Below are 20,145 nucleotides of genomic sequence, written 5' to 3'. Positions count from 1 at the left end.
GCAGCCAGTCCCGTATTGACATGACTGTACACGACACGCGAAAGCCTCTCACCGTGGTGGGACGCGATTCTCCAGAAAGCAGACGGGGGGGGGGGGGGGACACAGCGTTTCCCGGGGGGCTGTCACTCTGCCTCGTGAGAAAGGGGCAGACACCGGCTAATCGAGCATTTTGTGAGCCGTGCCTGACTTCAAAATGGCGGTTCTTTCGTGGTTCACTCAGTTACATCACGGTTTAAAATAACACAATAAAGCCACGTCACTGGTGAATTTATTTAGAAGGAAGGGGCCGAATCCAGATGTGAGGCTCTCCGTAGTCCGGCAGCACATTTCAGTAAAAACAGCACATCTACTTTACGAGACTTTTTTTACTTATTATAAGATGGAAGGAGACAGACTCAGTGTTTTAGGGTCAGTCTGAAAACAAGCGTCACTCACAGACCATCCACAGCTATGCTTGTTATATAAGTACAATACACAAGTCAATCAAGCAGCATGGTGCAAATTCAACACAAACTAGGGTAGGAAACCAGAGAGCAGAGGACCCCCCCCCTCCCCCTCCAAACCACCACTAAGCCATAGAGTGACAGAGCTCAAATGGCAGAGAGCACCCTCATCTCCAGATGGGCAGAGTGTTAGACGCCCGGCACACAGGAAATTCAGGAGCATGCATGCGTGCGCACACACACACACACACACACACACACACACGCACACACACACGCGCACACACACACGCGCACACACACACGCGCACACACACACACGCGCACACACACACACGCGCACACACACACACGCGCGCACACACATACCAGGGGGGGCGGGGGCTATGGTACATTTACCTGTCACAAAACAAACAAACAAGGTCATTTTTACACAGAAACATTACTTTGCTTTGATTGTACCTTTCCCAATTCAGACAGATGCCCCCCCCCCCCAAATCAGGCAGTGTCCCTTGATTCTGACAAACCCCACCCTGATTCAGACAAAGCCCCCCCTAATTCCTAATTCATCCCTCCCCGATTCAAACAGATCCCTCCTCTAATTCAGACAGAGCAAGCTCCCCCCCCCCCCCAGTTCAGACAGCGCGCCCCCACCATAAGAGTCATGGGTCCTGGCTAAAGGACAGCCTTCAACTCGCCGCACGGTGACAGGCAGAAGGTAACAGACTCCATGGCATGAATATTTCACAGAAAGGGGGAGGTGAACAAGGCGACCGTGCGCAGGGGGGGGGGGCAGTGAAGCCAGTGCATATCAGTTACCTGCAACCAGCCATGACACCCGCCTGTAAAAAGTCTGTATCGCAGCCGCACCTGACGATGCAGACTCATGGATGAAGCTTCCGGGTCAGACACCTGGGGGGCGGGGGGGGTGGGGGGCGGCGTCAGTGAAGTGGAAAAGCTTTTAGCGGGTGTGCAGACGACGCCCAGCCAGGCCACACAAAGACCACGGGGCCCCAGGGGGTCTAAATCTGCCCATCCTCTGCATTTCTGCATGCCGGTCTATGCACTGTAGCATGCACCCTGCTGTGTCTTGCGCTCACGCTGCAGTAAGAAATGCACGTGTGACGCTCCATGTTAGCTATAAGCTAAGTGCTTTTTGTGGTGTAGCAAAAAAATGTGCTTTTCGTGATTCAATGGGAAATGTACGCTTGAGACTCCACGTTAGCTATAAGCTAACCGCTTTTCACAATGCAGTGAGAAATGCACGCTTGACACTCCATGCCCCGCCTTCCCGGCCTGGGACACTCTTCCGTAAGGACACTCACGGTGGCCCGGATTGGCTGGCCGGACACTCACGGTGGCCCGGATTGGCTGGCCGGACACTCACGGTGGCCCGGATTGGCTGGCCGGACACTCACGGTGGCCCGGATTGGCTGGCCCGCCTCCTGACGTCAGGCACTATTTTCCTGATCCTGAATTGTACAACGAGAGACCCGCAGAAGCCCAGAAAAAAATGCCCCCCTTTGTTCCTGAAACAGAGCAATGGGGGGCCCACAGCCCTGAACAGCCGCCCATCACCCCCCTGCCAGCAGCCCCCGGGGCAGCCCGGACGCCCACGATGACGTCAGGGCCTGCCGATGGGCGGGGGGGGGGGGGGGGCACCGTTAGGAGCCGTGCCGGAGGCGGGCCACACAGTCTGCCATTCTTGGAATGGGAGGGGTAATTAGGGAGGCTCTGGATCAGTGCTCTGCTCTAACGAGCACAGTGACCTAGTTACCCTGAGAGAGACTCGCTTCCGGAACGTTCACGCTGCCTCTCCTACTAACCAAACAGCAGCAGCACCATTATGTCACAGGTAGTCAGGTTACATAAGCGCTCCCCGTCTGGGGCTTTCACAGACGTCCTCCCGTGAGCGCGCCGGGATTCACGTTAAAGTGGAATCCACACCTAACCTGGCAAGCAAGGGCTGAAATAACAGCCGGAAACAGGAGATAAAATGCCGATACTCTGGTGCACCCTTAAATACTCGGGTAGCCTTAGGTGGGCCCCGGACACCCCCCCGAGCGGACGGCTCCTCAGTCCCACATGGGTGTCATGGATGTAGCCATCCACGTACCAGTTAGACTTGGCTCAACCTCACAGTGTGTCATGTGACCTGGATCAGAGGTCAAGCAGGGGTCACACACAGGGATTAAAATGTCAGCACAGGAGGAGTGGAGGGGGTCAGCCAATGAATTTTAAAGTTCAGAGTCATAATTTATTGTCAAGCCTAAAAGGCCTTTCCTCGGCTTAACTGGATATTTAGCTATAAATATGTAGCCGATAACAGAAAACTTGCTTGTTTAAATTGGACATTGAAAAAAGTTTGAATGCAACACAAAATAAGGAGGGGAGAGTGTTTGGTGTCTCTTACAACAGCCAAAAAGTGCCAAAATCCACAAGGCAGGCACAGGGTTCATCAAGGAGTGCCTATGTGGATTATTAGAACAACATCAGAAAATATTACGTTTTTCTTTTTTTATGGGAAACTTAAATCATGACCGGCCTCGTTTTTATGGCGAAGATGGACCTCATAGACGAGCAGAGGGTCACATACAGGTCAAATGCTTCCAAACCAAGTAACGGCTCACTCTCCCAGCCTCGATGTATCAGATGTACGACAAATGAAATGCAAGAATACGCTGGTGAACTTCCTGCAACACATAAAATTAAAGGCCCTTAGTCATCTGAGAGAAGTATGTACTCCAGAAACCTCCTTAAAGATTTACTCCTCATAAAGCCATCGGTCCACGTCCGTGTGACTTTTCGTACGTATGGAACGGACTTCAAGGGAGGGTTAATGAGCCGGGACAACCTTCGGGAAATGGGACTCCTCTCATCGGGGGGGGGGGGGGGGGGGACTTTGGGCTCAGGAAAGTGTGCCAGAGGCTGGTTAAAGATACACAGGCAAACCAGCAGGTGGTACAGCAGTTAAAGGGCTGAAAGGCAGCAGCTAGTCTGGCAGAACGCGGGAGGAAGGCGGCAGATGCCGGGATGTGGCAGGAGACACGCCGACTGCGTTGCCTAGGTGATACTACGACCAATGCCGGCCCTCTACACACCATAGTGAAACTTCTCTCTACTCCTGACTTACAAACAGCAAGCGAGAAGAGCTGTATGTGGATACGCCAGAGGTAGAAGATGCTGAACATGGCTCTCTCTGACCATCACCTTTGTACCAATTTAATCATTTTGACTTATAATTCCACAGGGACGCCTCAGGAGACTAAGGCTGTTAATCATGCTTGGCTTTTTTGGGGGGGGGGGGGGGGGGGCTGTTCACTTTTGTCTTTAAGAGTCTGCCAATGCGTGGGAATCCTGTAAGGCGAATGAAAGAGTCAACATGTGGTCTTCATTATTTTCTTCAGCTCCACTATAAACACAAGCTACTGTATGTAAATAACCACAAAATACAAACACACCCCATCCTTTTCTTCAAAGACGCCAGAAAGGAGTCCAAAAAAAGAGTCTGCTGCCTCATGCATGACCCACACACATGTACACGATGCCTAGCGAACAAGCGGCCGCCCAGATGGTCAGCTTCTGTGGCCTTACACACATTCTACCCGCTGCTATCAAAACAGAAAGGCACACTGCACAGCTAGGTCTGAAAATGCTCTATCAAAAAGGCTAAATCAATAAAAGACACACGAAACCTAATAAAATTAACAAATGGTTATGATTTTTAAAAATGGGCAGCGTTCAAATATCAGCTGTAAAAATTAATTAAATTCCTATTAAAACGGCACAAAATTAAGATTCCACACGAGGCCGCAGATGCTGCTCATTAGATGCACCTGTATTTGCTCCCTGGGACTGGCAGCCTTTCGGTATCCACGGCGATAACTGCCCGTTCATCTGCTACTCAAGGCCCAGTCATCAAATGCCCCTACACTTACATCATCGAGTATAACAGACAAACCCACGGCATCCAGGACATGCTGCGAGACATGGGCCGCATTCAGTTGTCTGGAAAAGCTGGACGGGTTCCACCTCGGCATGTGCCCGCCCCTCCCCCCGCCGCACCAGGAAGCCTCGCCATTCGCTGGATGTTCATCCTGCTCTTCCTGCTCCCCACACCACACTGCGTGCCTCGCTGACACGATGCCCAGACAGGCTGATTAATGAGCCTCTCGCAGTGTAAAAGCCAGACCTGTATAATGGAGAGGTTAAACTCTCCATTCTTTACATGCTGTAGAACAGTGTTTCCCAATCCGGTCCTTGAGGACTGCAGACAGTCCATGTTTTTGCTTCCACCCAGCTCCCTGGAAGTGGGAGAGAGCGAAAACATGGACTGTCTGTGGGTTTCCAATGACTGGGTTGGGAAACACTTCTGCAGAAGACTCTGAGTCCATGTATGTTTTTATATTTTACTGACAACAGACTAGATCGCCACAGGATCTCTAGAGCCCAAAGCCTGTTCCTCCAGATACCACCAAAGTGGGGTCTGGACCACAGTGCCGGAAACCTCGCTGCTCCCTGTGCGTCGGTGCTGCTGCGCTAAGCTTCTTCTTATGACATGCGGGCCTCTTAAAAGGAGGAGGGAGTGCTTCATCTGAGAACCTGCTTAGTCGCGGATGGAAGAAGATGACAGAACCGGGTCGAGGATGAAAGACGAAAGCTTGAGGTATCGGATGAAACACGCCAGGCTGTGGCTCAGAGCAGACCATCGGCCAGGATCTAACTGGGTAGCAATCTGCTCGTGGTGTTTATGTGGATTAGGAGAAAAGGCCAGCTTGGCATCATTTACATCCCAGGGGGAAACATGAATGTAGAGTCCCCTTCAAATGTAGCTGCTCTTCAGTCTCAGCCTGGAGCTCTTGCAGCCCCTACATCCCAAGCATGATCTATATGTTACACCACTAAACTATTACAAACAAAATACCCTACACACCATTTTAGAAATTTTGAATTCTTTCTTGCTAGCAATTGTGATAATCATAAAATGGATCTTGTAAACAATTTTGGGCTGGCATGTGAAAAACGCATTCCTCTGACGCTTGGTGTTCATTGTTGTTCCAGAAAACCTTCCTGGATTCGACGTGTTACATGCAGAGAAGAAAAACAACCCGCACGTCCAGTCCCCCAGCCCTGACTGTCATTAAAAGGGAACACCTTCACTTCCTGAAGATCAGATAAGCAAAGAACATAATGTACTCAGGCTACAGAAACTGAAAGCCCATTTGAAAGCAAATTCAGAATGAAAACAACATGAAGGGCCCCTTAGCAGAGTGGCAGTGTGATCTGAAAACCCTTGTTTGAATACTGATATTGTGCAAAATTTAAGAGAAAAGGGCCAATGACATCGAGAAAGCATGCAAAGCATAGGAGGCGTTTCAGCATAAGCAGAAGACTTTGAAGATTAATGAATATCAAGAACGTGGCTTATTTTTAAGTGGCACCCCAAACTGTGCTTCATGCAAACTTGAGAATAAAACTGTCACGTTTCAGTGAGACACAGAGGCATGGCAGCCAGCATAGTTCAGATTTACATCCTCAAGAACCAAGATCAATAGTGCTATCTGCTGATATATAATGTAGGAAATTAACACAGGAGCAGAACAAACAGCAATGTAAATATACCTATCAGCATGAGTGGTACCACAACACAAGCCATCCTCGAGAAACAAGACAATTAGCAATAAGGAGAAAGAATCAGTCCCCCTGTAGTCTTATCAGAATTCATAACGTCTGAAGCCAGTGTTCAGAAAGGAGCCACTCCCAGTTTGATTACACTGCACTGTTTGTAGAGAATGTTGGCAAAATGTACACAGGAAAACTACTTTTGTCCAGTTTTTGATTACCTAAGATTTTATCAGTTATTTCATTTAATGACACATTACTGAAATGTTTATATTTAATAGCGGTACTGTACATTGTTTACACAAGAAAATATCTTATTTATTCTGAATACAGTAATATTTTCAATTCGTATACAATGAAAACTTAGAATCTGCATTTCTCCCGGGGGCTGGGACCGCCACGTTTTTCTTTAGGTCTCCACCCCCACGTGACTCACAGCTCCTTGAATTGATAGGGTTAAGCGAAGAGGAAGTGGAGGCCTCGCATTCTCCCCACAGGCCTCGTTTTATCATTCTGCTATGACCGCAGAAAAATTACACCATGCGACTCTGCCAAAAGCATACCCTTAATTACCATATTGCGGAGTGTGCAGCATGGGAAAGTGATTATAGGTACGGTGATTATAGTAAAAACAGGTGATTCTGCACGTAATAGGTGATTACAGAATGTGCTATTCAATTTTGTCCCCAGGCTTGAAGGACTCATTCAAAAACACAATCGTGCTGTGCGTCTGCGATGCCACATATAAAGGGGCAAATATGACCCAAACAGACACGATAAAACTCAAGCTGAAGCAAAAATGTTCCTCGGTATCGGCTGTTATGAGTCAAGGACGCCACTTGGCTTTAAACTTTGCTTTTGGAACAGCACGTTCCCGTTTCAGTATCAGCCTGTACAGAAGGGGGATCCGTGCCTCGTCGCTCCGTTGGTACAGTCTGGCAGCAAAGGGCCCGATGAGCCCAGGAAAAGCAGTCAAACGCAGAGCGGAGCTGTAGCCTCCACTTGACTGACACACGTTCTCTGATTACCCCAACAAGTGAGACGGGAAACTCATTATTTAATAGTAACGCTGCCAGCCCAAAAGGTCGCGTCTGACCTGCAAAACACCCCGAGGTACAGGGTGCTGTCGCTCGTTAGATACCTGAAAAGCACTTTGTCACTGAAAGCTTACAGCACTCATGCTGTTTTCGTCATATGTGTGTGTGTGTGTGTGTGTGTGTATGTGTATATATATATATATATATATATATATATATAGCATCGGTTTAAAAGCTATAGATCAACGCATTAAAATTGAAGAACAAAATAATATAGCAGCTTATTATAATATTTGACGTTAATATGTCCCGATGGACCGTTGTGCATTGAGATTTGGAACTGATTTTAATTAGTTTCACTTGTATCGGCAATTGCTGCATTACACAGGAGGACCTTTAATAAAATCAAAATCCAACCATGGCTTTAACAGCAAGACACGACAGCTTTGGGGTGTCTTTCAGTTTGTGTGTCAACGTGCTTTAGCTTAGGGGCTCACTGGACTACTGGTGTAACCGTTAAAAAATACACAATCGCATTCGAAAATACAATCTATACCTTACAAACACCAGAAAAACATCGTAGTAACACCCCACCTGACGTGCCATTTAAGTAACACCTTTGATCAAACGCACTGCTACTTTCATGCTCGTTAGACTCAAAGAACTGCGCGTCCTGGCAGCTGAAAGCCATGTCCGCATTATTAGTAACATTGCTATTGTTACCAGACGCCTCAATGTATCGTTAAGACTCTTAAAAATCAGACTACACGATAGCAATCGTAATTTAAAACCAGACCAGAACCTGAAAAACGTGATCAATATAAAAAGCTAATAATTTGGACGGACTAGCTCGCTCTCTGACACGCAACTCCCGCAGCTAAAGAGACCGTAAATCCCTCTATGTGCGACACTAACATACAAACGCACCCTCGTATGCATGTGTTACAGCTCCGGATATACATGCAAATAATACAGAGATAAGCAGAGAGGCTCCGTTTATTCGTATACACCTAAAACAAGAATCCGTGGGCCGGCCGGGATCCGGAATCTCACACCCCCCTGTCGGCTCGGAGTTCGGCGCTCAGCTAGCTGGGTCTGTTGCTGGCCAGATCAGCTGGCAGGCCCTCCGAGGGGGTGTGGTGCATCACAACAAAGAGCTCGGGAGTCAGACGGGCACCGCGCAGCCCACACCAACCCCCACTTTTCTGCCTTTTCCCCTTCCTGCTCCATAATCCAGGGACAGATATATCCATTTTAAAGCTGTGCACCGTGATCGCGGGCGTTTGCCTGCGGATCCGCTCGCATATCGGGGGAGGGGGCTCGCCGCGTATCCCCGAAGTTTCCCTTAAGTTCACACATTCCGTCGTAGTCGCTCCATACTTCCATGCGCAGGAGGATGCATACTTTATCACTAGTTACATCATGCATCTGCAGGCACTAACGGCCTGCTCGGGCTCATTTTTAAAAAGTACTGCAGAAATGTAGGCAGCAAAAAAGGGAGTCTGCAGTTACCCCCTCTCCACTACATGTCAGCCGGAGCCTGGGTCATGTCCTGAAAAACCCGAAGGTGACTGGTGAGGTAAACGGGGACTGAATGCTGCGGCTCTTCTTTTTCGCAGGCGTTACGGTATCTGATGTGCATAACAGCAGGCAGACTTATACGCGTAATATGCCGAAACATATAATTAACCTGTACGCCGATCTTAAAGCAACACTTTTACCAAAATCACACCGAAATCCAGAAATCAATCCAGGAATTCAAGGTGCGCTCGATAACGAGCTGTAGTTAAATATTCTGCCAACCATCAATTATTTACTTAACATGCAACTGACCTGTATGTGTCCTTAGGTGGGCTTTAAGGTGAGACGATTTGCCATAAACTTTTTCACACCCTGAATAGTGGCATTTGTGCTTCTTTTGGGGAGATTCGTGCTCGCTTCCTCTCATGCGCCTTACTCTTTGTTTGGGACCGGTGCTACCGTTGATGGTGGTAGGTGTGGCAGCGTTTCCATCGTCGCTTGAAAGCGGTGACTGTTTGTTCTCGTCTTTTATTTTTGTCTGGTCGAATGGACTGGCTGAGGTCTGCTGGTTGAAATCTGCTAAAATTCTGGCCACCACAAAGTTGTCTTTCGCCACCGTATCTTTACTCTCTTCTCCGATCCTTGGGGGAGATAGCGTTTCTTGTTTTATCTCCCTGTTCCCTCTAGGACCATGGACAATAGCCCGACTGGACATTGACACAAGGCACTCTGCTGCAAAATGATCCATTTCGTATAACAGATACAATCCCTGTTTATGTGTGACATTCAAAAGTAACTGCGTGTTAAAATCATCCGTTCCCCTTTGATCCTTTTCTGTGATGCTGATATGGAGGTAGTAGCTAGGTCACTCATTACAAAACTCACTTTATGACCTTACCGGCTTCTCATCAAAATGAACATCCTGTTCGCAAACCGGTCGAAATCGAAACGTCAGTGCGTCAGACGAGGTCTCTCCCAATGTTTTATAATTTTCTCGCCTATACGATTGCCAAAAAGTTAAGTAGATTTTAAATGAAAACTCCCATCATTGCATCTCACCTCCCTCTTTCCTGCACTGTGACAATATAATGCTTTCGAATTAGTGCAGTTTCTATCCACGTTGGGGGCGGGGCTGCCCGGAACATATGGCGACGGCGTCATCGTCTTCGCGCTTTCATTGGTCAGCGTCTGACCCCTAAAAGGCTCTGTCCCCGCCCCCCCTGAGAACTTCAGGCACTTTTAAACGGGCCGGGTCACGTGATAAGGCGCGAGTGTGGGCGCGCTTGCACGGGAGGTGAGGGTGCACTTTTCGCGTTTACGCTTGTGTGAGGTTATGTGAAAAGACATAACGATATGATACGATGCGAACATTGAATATAACGAGACTGATGTAGATTGAGATTGAGATTCAGGACCCACCCAAATCACACCAGGCAAAAATTATACTATACTGATATCTTTTTTTCCATCGGAATGACCTGGTCGTACTGGTGTTAGACCTTCAGTTTTACGTATCAAAATTTGCATATGTCAATTGATAGAACTCTCTATTTCGCAGAAATGTGAATTCCTTAAAAGGTGAAAACTGATTGAACTATCAGTACTGACACACAATGTAATGATGGCACAGAATTTACCTCCATGTAATAATCCACTTTACTGTATGTATAAAGCTGAGCACTGTAAGCCATCTGGTGTGTTTGCTTTACACATAACACGTTCTCATTGTATCTAATGTGCCTTCTGTTTGTATCCTATGACAGTATATGACTCATCTTTAAAACAATGCTGTAAGTAAAAGTCATAACACAATTGCCATAATGCCCTTGTCAAAAGAGCCGTCAGCTAATTTTACTTGCTGAATAAATAATACCTTTATTTTTTTACTAAAACAATGGACAAGCATCACACAATTTACTGTATGGCACAAAGGCAGATACCCCACTCCACAGCGACAGAAGGGCTTCAGGAAAATCCCGGGAATGACTGGAAACTCATGCTGAATTCATTATAAATGTATAGGAATATTTTAATATTGAAATAGTTCCCATTGGAAATGATAAAGATTGATTGCTGTCCCCCAAATTGTTCAAATGTAGCATTAGAAATACAGTTTTATTTAAAAGCATAGGCTCACATTTTTGACTGCTAATATAAAGTACAAGCCATTACCATTAAGCTTTAATAAAGATGTGTACCTTTCAAGGGTAATGAGCTTTTCTCTTTTATGATACTTGGTACTTATTGTTTTATTACATTATTTTAATTTCATTTCCCATATCATACAGTCTGCGATTGTGTAGTTGTTATGATATACCATTATCACCACAATAACATTTGTTTCTCTTTTCTAATATTAAAATCATGACAAACAGTCTGGCGGTGAAGTTAATTTGGCAGGTTTTAGAGACCCGAGTGTTACCTTTCACAGGCTGATGTACGATCACCGCTGACTCCCCATTTTCATTCCGCATGTGGGCCCTGCATTTTAGCTGCAGAATTACCAAGACTGCTGCTCAGAGAGAGGACACCCCCCTGCTCGAACACGTCATTCTGCGCCGCTATTAAGAGCAAAGTCTGCCCACCATTATGGGAGGGCATAAAATATCAAGCCAGCGGTTCTGAGTGAGTTCTAGAAGTCCGCTGTAAGTTTGCTGGCCTGGAAACACTGCCTTAAAGGCCTTTCACACACGTGTCGGTGTTGTGTTGCTGTACTGAACTTCTCCAGGGTGATTATTTGTAAATGATCTTTTCAAAGCCATGTCATCCTTTTGTGGTGAGCTTTGACACCGCAAAGCAAAAGCGATTTAATTTACTGCATGATATCTGCTGTGTCTCTATTGTCCACAGAATAGGCCTATTATGATGCCTTTTAGGGAGCTATTCTTACACACAACCTTTATAATCACATTTTTGTATCATCATATACTGACCAAGTGTCGGAGATGTGTGCCTAACTTTGTCATTTTTCTTTCTCCGGTGGTGGAACTGTAACCAAACACTTTGTCTTTAGGGGGAATTAAAGGAACTCCACCCAGCCTGGTTCTCATAAGAGCAAAGAATCATCCAATTAAATGACTTACACATAAATTAAAAGCACTGACAATTTAGATGAATCAGAATCACATACAGTTGATAAAAAAATAAAATAAAAAGAATCATTTTCCGCCTAATTAAAGAAGTGGTTTCTTAATTAGAAGTTGTTTAGGTATTCACTGTCATTCCTAAGTGCCGGTGAATTACCTTTTCAGAATAGTTGTTTTTTTCAAAACTCCTCTAGCTTTGTGTTTCCTAACCCAGTTCACGTTTTTGCACCTTCCCAGACAGTCCACATTTTTGCTGGGAGGGAGCAAAAACATGGACTGTAGGTGGGTCTCTGAGGAGCTGAGAGGGAAACACTGCTCTAATTTCTCAGAAACAGAGATGTGGCACCCGCTATTTTCAATTCTTGTGGTTTGGCTTTGAAGCTTTAACCTGAAATAAGGAAACGTTTAATTTCCCATCATGGGGGCAAAGAACAGCCCCGCCTGCTTATCTGCGCTGTGCTGCACTGGCGAAATGGGTGGGGTGAAATTTCACTTTCACGGTATCTCTATATTGCAAAGGTCTCTTGTGCAAAGTTGAACTGGCTTCTCTAATGTCCTTCCCTAGATGATGTTTTGTCTTTGCTGCGTCGTGTTGTGAAACCGTCACTGTGCAAATCAGAACTGCTCCAAAGTGAGTCATGAAAGCCATCGGGCCTCCACTAGCCTGAATGATGCTCCTTATCATAAACGACTAAATCAGAGAGCTGAACCCTTAATTATAAATTTTGCAGAAAGAAATACAGAGATTTAGGAAATAGCTCAATAGCTAATCACTTGACCCTGCATGTTCCTTTTTAAAAATGTTCTCAAAAGTTCTTTGTGTTTAGCTGAGGCTTGGGCCCAAAGTCACTGCGCTGCTTGACTGGGGTCTGTATGGTGACACGTCTTCGCATTGCTGGCCGGTTGCAAAGGCAGAGGCGTTGCTTCCTCTCTCAGCTCCAGATTTCCTCGTGGGGTGTGTGGCTGAATTTCTCTTTAGGAGAGTTTGCTGTCTGTAGGTACATGTCTGTCTGTGTCTCCAGTGGAGAACAAGATGGGATTTGGGAAAGGCACCCAGTTTCCTCACCTGGGAAGCCGCTCTGTTTGCTAGGGAAAATGTTTTGTGTGTCATACGTAGGAAATTAAGGTTTGCTTGTAGGATTTGTGAGGAATGCATGGTTCATTCTCACTTCTCCTACATGACAGCAAATCCTCCATTGTGCCGAGTCCATGGACCCAGCAAAATGCTGCATGGCGGTATTGTCTACACCGTACAAAAGAGCAGTGACACAAACTGCACACTGCTTACGCCGATGACCCCTGACTTCTGTCCCTATTCAAGCGGTGCCATGGATCATGTGACACCAGCCTCATGGGGGTCTGCTGAGCAATGCACCTCGATCAGGGATCCTCCAGTCCTGCAATATGACCCAGGACCCCGTTTCCCGATCACAATGATATAGGGAACTGAGGTATGTACCTCTCCATGTTATTTAAAAACCTGCTTGTCTTTGCACAAGTCTGTTCTTTCTGGGTAAAGGGTCAGCACTGATCTATATGCTGCTGTGTTTCTGTTAATCACGGGCTGAGCTATAGTCATTAATGAATCTCTCCTAGCAGCCCTTCCTGTTGTCACAGAGGTCTGGGAGACGCCATCGTGGTGGAGCTGATGTGGGTGGCGTGGCCTCTCTTCTGAATGCCATAAGCCTGATAGCATGTTAATATCCCCAGTGTTAGTCACATGTAGGCTGTCACGTGATCCTGAATATCCCTTTGTTTTGCGGAATGCTCTTAAATTAAAATGTGAGGTGGCAGCAAGTCAAGAAGCAATCTGTGACGTGCAATTCTGCGTCACTATGAAAATAAGGGAACAGAGTGACATTATGTGCAATATCACGCTAGTTTTTTTGCTTATTGTTACGCACTGAAAGGCTACAAATGATATGACTGTATATTCCTATTTTCTTATGTTTTCCAAGAATCAGCCCAGTCTCCAATGTTGCAAATCATTCTTCTCACATATGCCAAAATCCCATTACTGTAATGTTGAGGCACATTCTCAACTATTGTTCAGCACAGATTTTTCCACTAAACCTTTAAATATATATATATATTCAGTACTTGCGACACAGGTTTGTATTTGTTTCAGACAGTGAGTCCGCAGAAGAACACATTGCACCAGTTAATCCAGTTGATTCCATGTGGATCTGTCTAAATAAGTGCCACTGAGAAGATTCAAGCTAAAAACATAGCATGCAAACCCATGCATCTCTGCATGTAATGAATCAGAACAATGCAGATCATCCCAGCCTGCACTCTGGAGAATGAAATATTTAATTCAAGTGCTGTTTTGTTTGTTTATTAATTAAAATGTGCACATTTGGTCATATATAAGCCTGACCTAATTTATAGTGCTCACACTACATTACACTGACTAAGCCATATCTGCAAGTCACATTTAGTACCAGTGTTTGCCAGTGTTGTTTCCTTGACTATGAAAACTACAAGTGTGCTTGTGATTCAGACCAGGACATGTTGTTCACTTTCACAGATATGTAGGTGGCTTTTTTTTCAAGGAACTCTGGTATGGAGAGACATTTTCATCTTAATGGAGATCTTACTTCTGAGACCCATGTAGTGGCATTGAACTGTTGCCAAAAGTTTGGTCTCCACAGGCCGCATTAGAGGTCTGGTTTATAACATCGTTCGCCTGTGACTGGGGTCCCATTGCAGCAGGGCAGAATGGGTTCCTTTCCACCAGGGAGGGGAGAACATGACTTAGCCAAGGTTCCTCAGCTGGCTCCTGCCTCAGTGCTTCCTAGGGACTTGTTAGGCGTGTGCATGTGGGGGGACTGCCACTGGCGGCCACACCTGTTTTCATGTGACCTACAAAACAAGCAAAAGCACGCTGAAAGCATAGCACAGGACTATGCTCTGGCTGGCTCCCTACCCCTGGATGAGAGCTGGGGGGGGGGGGGGGGGGCTACAGAAAGCAGAGTCCAGCCAAGAGCTGGAGAACAGCCAAGACTGATGAAATCCATAACAAAAAAAGCCTGACAAACAACAGCCCAGACATTGCTGCATTTCTCGCCTGTTTCCTTGCAGCTCAAATCTATCTTCCACATGACAGCTTAAAAATAGTAACAGAAATTCTAACATTCAAGCAGTTTATTCTTGAGTAATGGTAACATGAAACCCAGATTTCCTTCTCTAGTGCATTTTAAATACATGCATGTGCTGAAACTGACCTCAAAATGTAGGAGGCAGCTGTGGATAAAGTTGCATTGTAGGGTATTAATTACCATTGTCATACCACTACAGTTGAATTCCGGTTATTTATTGGATAAGTTATGCAACATTTTGTCCAGATATCACCTGCTACAGCTTTGTTTTCACAGCTGTCTTACAAAATATTTTGCTGTAGGTAGACAAATGGATCCTACTAAACTGCAAGTTGATATTCTTCTTTTTCAGAATCAGAATACTTTTATTATACAGGAGGAAATTGTTTGTAATTACAGTCTACACAGTACACACCTACAAAAAAAATGAAAAAATAGACAATACACAATGCTATATACAACAATTTCTATATAAAAATAAATAAGTATAGATGTGAAAATGACAAATAAGTGAGTATGAAAATAAGTAGGGAACTGTGGTGAAAATATACAAATTTAGCACAATACATGAAAGGAAATACTCGTAATTCATACAATAGTGTTAATGTATTTAAGAACTTTCACATGTGTAAGAAATATCCGTTTTGATTTTTATCCCTTTGTGTAATCCTACAACCTGTTGAAACAAAGAATCTGAAAATGAACTTTCTAACAGAAATAAATAAATAATGTCAATACGGTCGTAAAAATCATTTCAAAGGCTGTGTTTTGGAAGCTTGCTCCTGCTGCCAGAGCACATTCTTATGGGGTTGTTTTGGTCGGAGAGCACGCGAAGTCACTGAGTTCATGGCTGGGCGGAGGCCGGTCGGCTGCAGCGTAAGTTCGGCGGGCGGGCAGCAGCAGACGGGCTCGGCTCCACCGGCCGTGTTTAATGCGGCGCCAGCGCGCACGACCCTTCCGCGGCGAGAGCGAACGGGGCACAGCGACGAGGCGTGAGCTGCCGGTGCGGTGGCACGGCGTAGCGGGCTGCGTAGGGCGACTCGCCTCGGGTGACCCCGCCGCTGAACAGAGAACATCCCGTCCTGGGATATTAATAGCGCCGCTTGCGTCACCGGATTGTGCTAGACTGCGCTGGTAGACACGCGACGGAGCTCCGGCGCGCGGGGGGCAGGGGGCGGCGCGCACGCGGAGAACCCGCGCGCTCACGGTTGCTCCGCTAAACTGGATATAATCAGAGTCGCTTCCCGGTTTCGCTCCCCGCGAACAAAAGGTGCCGTGTTATAATCGGCATACTAACGACTTGTTTTCAAGCTCTGACAAGTGGCCGTAAGGCGCTGACCTTGCGAAACTTAAAGCATTGCAAAATGTCTCTGGTGAGCCCTGCACTACAGGGACAAAGGGCATAAACAGGAATTGTTTATCCGTTTTTGAAATTATTGTTCAGCCCCACGATTTTAGGGAACAGAAATACACAATATTGATGCATTACATTTCTCCCTGAACGAGATTATTTGCTGCTGATATTTGGAGTCAGTGACTTGCTGAAAAGGTTTTACTACAATAATTTCTACTGCAGCCTGTCGGTGACGTATGTGTGCGTCTATACATCTGTGGTGTGTTCCTACATCGAATGATCTAGAAAGAGAATAACGTCGCTTATGTGGATAACACATTAGAATTCTTTTTAATGCGAAGCGATACATTTCACGATTTAAGGCAACTAATAATCCATGTAAAAATGCCAAAGTCATCTTCCAGCACGTCTCTATGACTTAATTGTTTAAAATGTCATATCAAATAAGAAAATCCACCACCCATACTTCCAGATTCGATTATATCTCGCTCTTTCCTTTTGTAAGTATTAAGGTACGTCTAAATCCGCTGTTCCAAAAACATTCCCTGATCAACGTGTTTTTTTTTTTTTTTGGTGTGTTGTTTATGAATTCAAAGTCGTTTTGTTCCTAGTACACACCACTGGGCTTCCCATCTCCCCAGCTGTAAGCCCACGGGCTGATGATAAATGAGCTGGAGACCCAATGAATGCTTGGCAGGATCCCAGGGGGGAGGGAGTGAAGCGGTGGGCAGCCTTCTCAGTTCCTGGGTTCAGTGGCTGCGCTGTTGGGTGGGGATATGAGGTTTCTCTCAGAAAATGTCTTGGCTGAGCTACGCTGATCCTCAGCTGGCACAGACCAGAAACAGCCCCATTCCCCTGGAAAACGCTGACTTTACAAATGGACCTGCTATAAAACTACATCTGTCTCTTTGACATATCTTTATATACTGTATCTTAATAGAAAGCGGTCATTCGCACAGGTAGATGTAACAGTATGTGTTCTTTGTTGGACTTTTCTCTGATAAAATGCGCTGTTCACTTCTGTTCCAGAATTAATATAAACTTGTCATTGGCTGTTAAAGCTCCCATGGCAAGATAAATAAAAACATCAACAGAGAATTATGGCAAAGTGAAAATGTTAATTGAGATCACTTATTGGCATCAAAGAGCCTTCACCATGCCTAAAATGCCCTAAATCAACTGGTGACCAAGGTTTCTGATTTTCTGAAAAAGTCTAATGGATTCCTAAGAAGTTTGTGGGGCGTTCATAAGGAAAACTTCAGGTAGCTGTGAGCGAAAATCAAGCTTTTATCCAAAATATTGAAGTCTCAGAAGGATCCGGAGGAATGGCTGTGCGTGTGCAGCTGTGTCGACTTGAGGGACCTAAATAACAATAATAATAATCTATAACAGAGTAATATGAGCTGAGTGAAGAAGCTGAGAACATGGGTTGTTCGAGCACTTGGGAGACATTCAGCAGCCTCTTGACGTCGACTTCACATCCAAGGCCTGATATGGCCGCCTAGATTTCATCTCCACTCTGCTATCAGACACAGTGATTCTGGACGCCCCAATCCACAGCCTTTTTACTCCACCCTAGCTGGGCCAGTCTGGTGTCGTTTCCAGACAACGGGCTGCGTGTAAATTACAGTCGGCCACAGACACGCCCATCCATAATTACGCGTGAGAAATGAACCCCTTGAGAAGGCTTTTGTTAGGTCTGCAGCTGAGCTTAAAAAGTGTCCAGGCTTTCAGCTGCATGCAGCATATGGCCAGCCGACATTAAGGACCTCAGGAGCAGCTTAAGTGAACTGGGAGAATGGGGCTTGTTCCGCACAGAAAGAGGTTAGTTGGGCGTGGAATAAATACCAATTGTCACAGTGTCAAAAAGTCAAAATAAAAAAAAAGAGTTTCTGAGTCACTAGGAAAATTCCAGAAGAACCATTGTGGAGGCTGTGGTTACACTGACACTGCTGAATAAGATTGGCCACACGTAAGAGCCAAATGAAGGATACAACAGCTTTTAACCAATCAATTTTTCAATACTATAAGTATAATAAATATTATAAATATTATATAACCTCAGTCACAAAAAAGAAAATCTATATTCTTGCATTCAGATTGAAGGCTGTGTATCGGTACATGGAAAACATGGTTTGATGTGCTTTTCTTATGCCTAGCTTTTTATCCATCCATCCATCCATCCATCCATATTTTAACTGCTTATCCATTACAGGGCTGTGTGGGCCTGCAGCCTGTCCCAGGCAGCACAGGAAATGGCAGGGGCCACCCTGTGAGGGATACCAGTCTGACACACACTATATCCTTATTTGTAAGGAGAATATAAGGCATTTATTCATGCATCCACCCATCCTTCCATTTATTTTTCATAAGCACTTTCTCAGTATGTGGTCAGAGTGGTCCTGGCAGCACAGGCAGCACAGGCAGCACAGGCAGCACAGGCAGCACAGGCAGGGGACACCCTGGGCAGGATGCTTTGCCCTTAGGGGCCAGGATTCAATTAATTTGGTCTTTTTATGCCAATCAATTTGCTTATTTTCCTATCTTAGAGCCAGGAAGAGGTAATAAATTTTTCAGTGGTATACCCTCAAATACTCAGTTCAGATAATATACATTTGCATGAATGAGCGTTCAACCCTGCTTTGCATCTGGCCTGTGTGTTAGTGTTGCTTCTGGAATTCATCAGATGTTGTGCCATACTTTTCAAAGTGGAATTGTGTTGATTTTGAAATGAGCATAATTCTTGGATTTGAATAATCTGAATACATACTTTGCTTTTTCTTATCGCTGTTTCACTTTTACTTTAAAGTGTAAGGAGTGAAAATAACAGATAATGATAATCAGACTGCATTTCGGTAAATAGCGTCAAAATTGTGACCCGAGGCGTTCTCTAAGAACCCAGGGAGGGCTGCGTCTGTGATTTTAGCAGTGCCAACTTCCCCTTTCCTGCATGTGACCTAGTGACCTTCTGGAATATCAGGCTCTTCCCAAGCATGAGATTAACATTAGCCAGCACATCAGCTAATTAATATGTTCAAATGGCGACCTGCACCACCTGTCACTCGGACCAGTCGTGTGGAGATGGCCTCCTCCTCTTTCACGGGACTTTTAGTTTTGCATAATTAGGCATTAAAAAAATAAATCCAGCGCTGCTCGGCTCCGTCCATTGAGCTTAACGCCGTCGTTGCTCAGAGGTAGTTCCGCTCCACCTTCTGTATTCCTGGACTGCAGAGATTTCTCAAGAGATCTGTGAGTAGCAAGCATTTGAAGGCATTGTCCCGCTTATGGACATTTTGCCATGACACGTGTGAAGGACACATGTGAAGGACGCGTGTGAAGGACGTGTGTGAAGGATGTGTGTGAAGGACGCGTGTGAAGTGCCAGTGGGACACAATGCAGGTGCAAAGGGGTTTGGCCCTTTCATGTCTGTGAATCAGGCACCTGAGCCTACTCCTATATGTTCAAAAGGTATTTCCTTTTAATTATATGATTTATAGTTATAAAGCTTGATGTTTGTACTTACTTTCCTGAATGTAACTAAAATCCACATGATAAATGTCTATAGTTTGTATTGTAGAGATGTTTTTTTCCCCCCACATTGCGTTTTCCCATGCAATCCATTTTTGTTTATTTTAGCGTTAGTCCAATTGGTCATGTAGCTTTTGGTAAATATAGAACGTGAAATATTCACTGCGTCCAGTTCCTTTTAAATAGCTGAGTCTGGGCACTTCGATGGATTCTCAAAATGGCTGACAGTCAGTTGCTTGAGGAAGTGGACTTCTAGCACGAATGACGGTGTCAGAGGGTAACTGCACGTCTCTGCATTGTTCCATTTTTATCTTTACAGCCTGACTGTCTGTCTGAGCCCTGTGTGTAATGTCACGCTTACAGCGACGGCCTCTGCGGCGTCCTCAAACAGCCACAGCGGCCCAGTGCGAGGGGTGTGACTCAACTAGCCTTTCTGATTCCCGCACCCGATAA

General features: G+C 45.5%; 1 protein-coding gene and 1 long non-coding RNA gene across 2 annotated transcripts in view; one reads left to right on the top strand and one right to left on the bottom strand.

Moving 5' to 3' along the window:
* The window catches only part of LOC111847773 (Krueppel-like factor 13), a 17,799-nt gene extending 8,073 nt beyond the window's left edge, over positions 1-9,726 (bottom strand). The window contains exon 1 of the mRNA XM_023819260.2: positions 8,936-9,726. Coding sequence (XP_023675028.1) covers positions 8,936-9,371 — 436 coding nt within the window. The 5' untranslated portion in view covers positions 9,372-9,726. The remainder of the gene's footprint in view (positions 1-8,935) is intronic.
* LOC140593449 (uncharacterized) lies at positions 8,287-20,145 on the top strand. Its single transcript, XR_011993819.1, has 3 exons — positions 8,287-8,681; positions 13,031-13,160; positions 20,012-20,145. It is a non-coding gene; the product is annotated as an uncharacterized lncRNA (long non-coding RNA).

This window comes from Paramormyrops kingsleyae, chromosome 11 (genome assembly GCF_048594095.1).
Source record: "Paramormyrops kingsleyae isolate MSU_618 chromosome 11, PKINGS_0.4, whole genome shotgun sequence".
In the NCBI taxonomy this organism is placed as follows: domain Eukaryota; kingdom Metazoa; phylum Chordata; class Actinopteri; order Osteoglossiformes; family Mormyridae; genus Paramormyrops; species Paramormyrops kingsleyae.
This window is presented reverse-complemented; position numbering and strand designations above follow the sequence as displayed.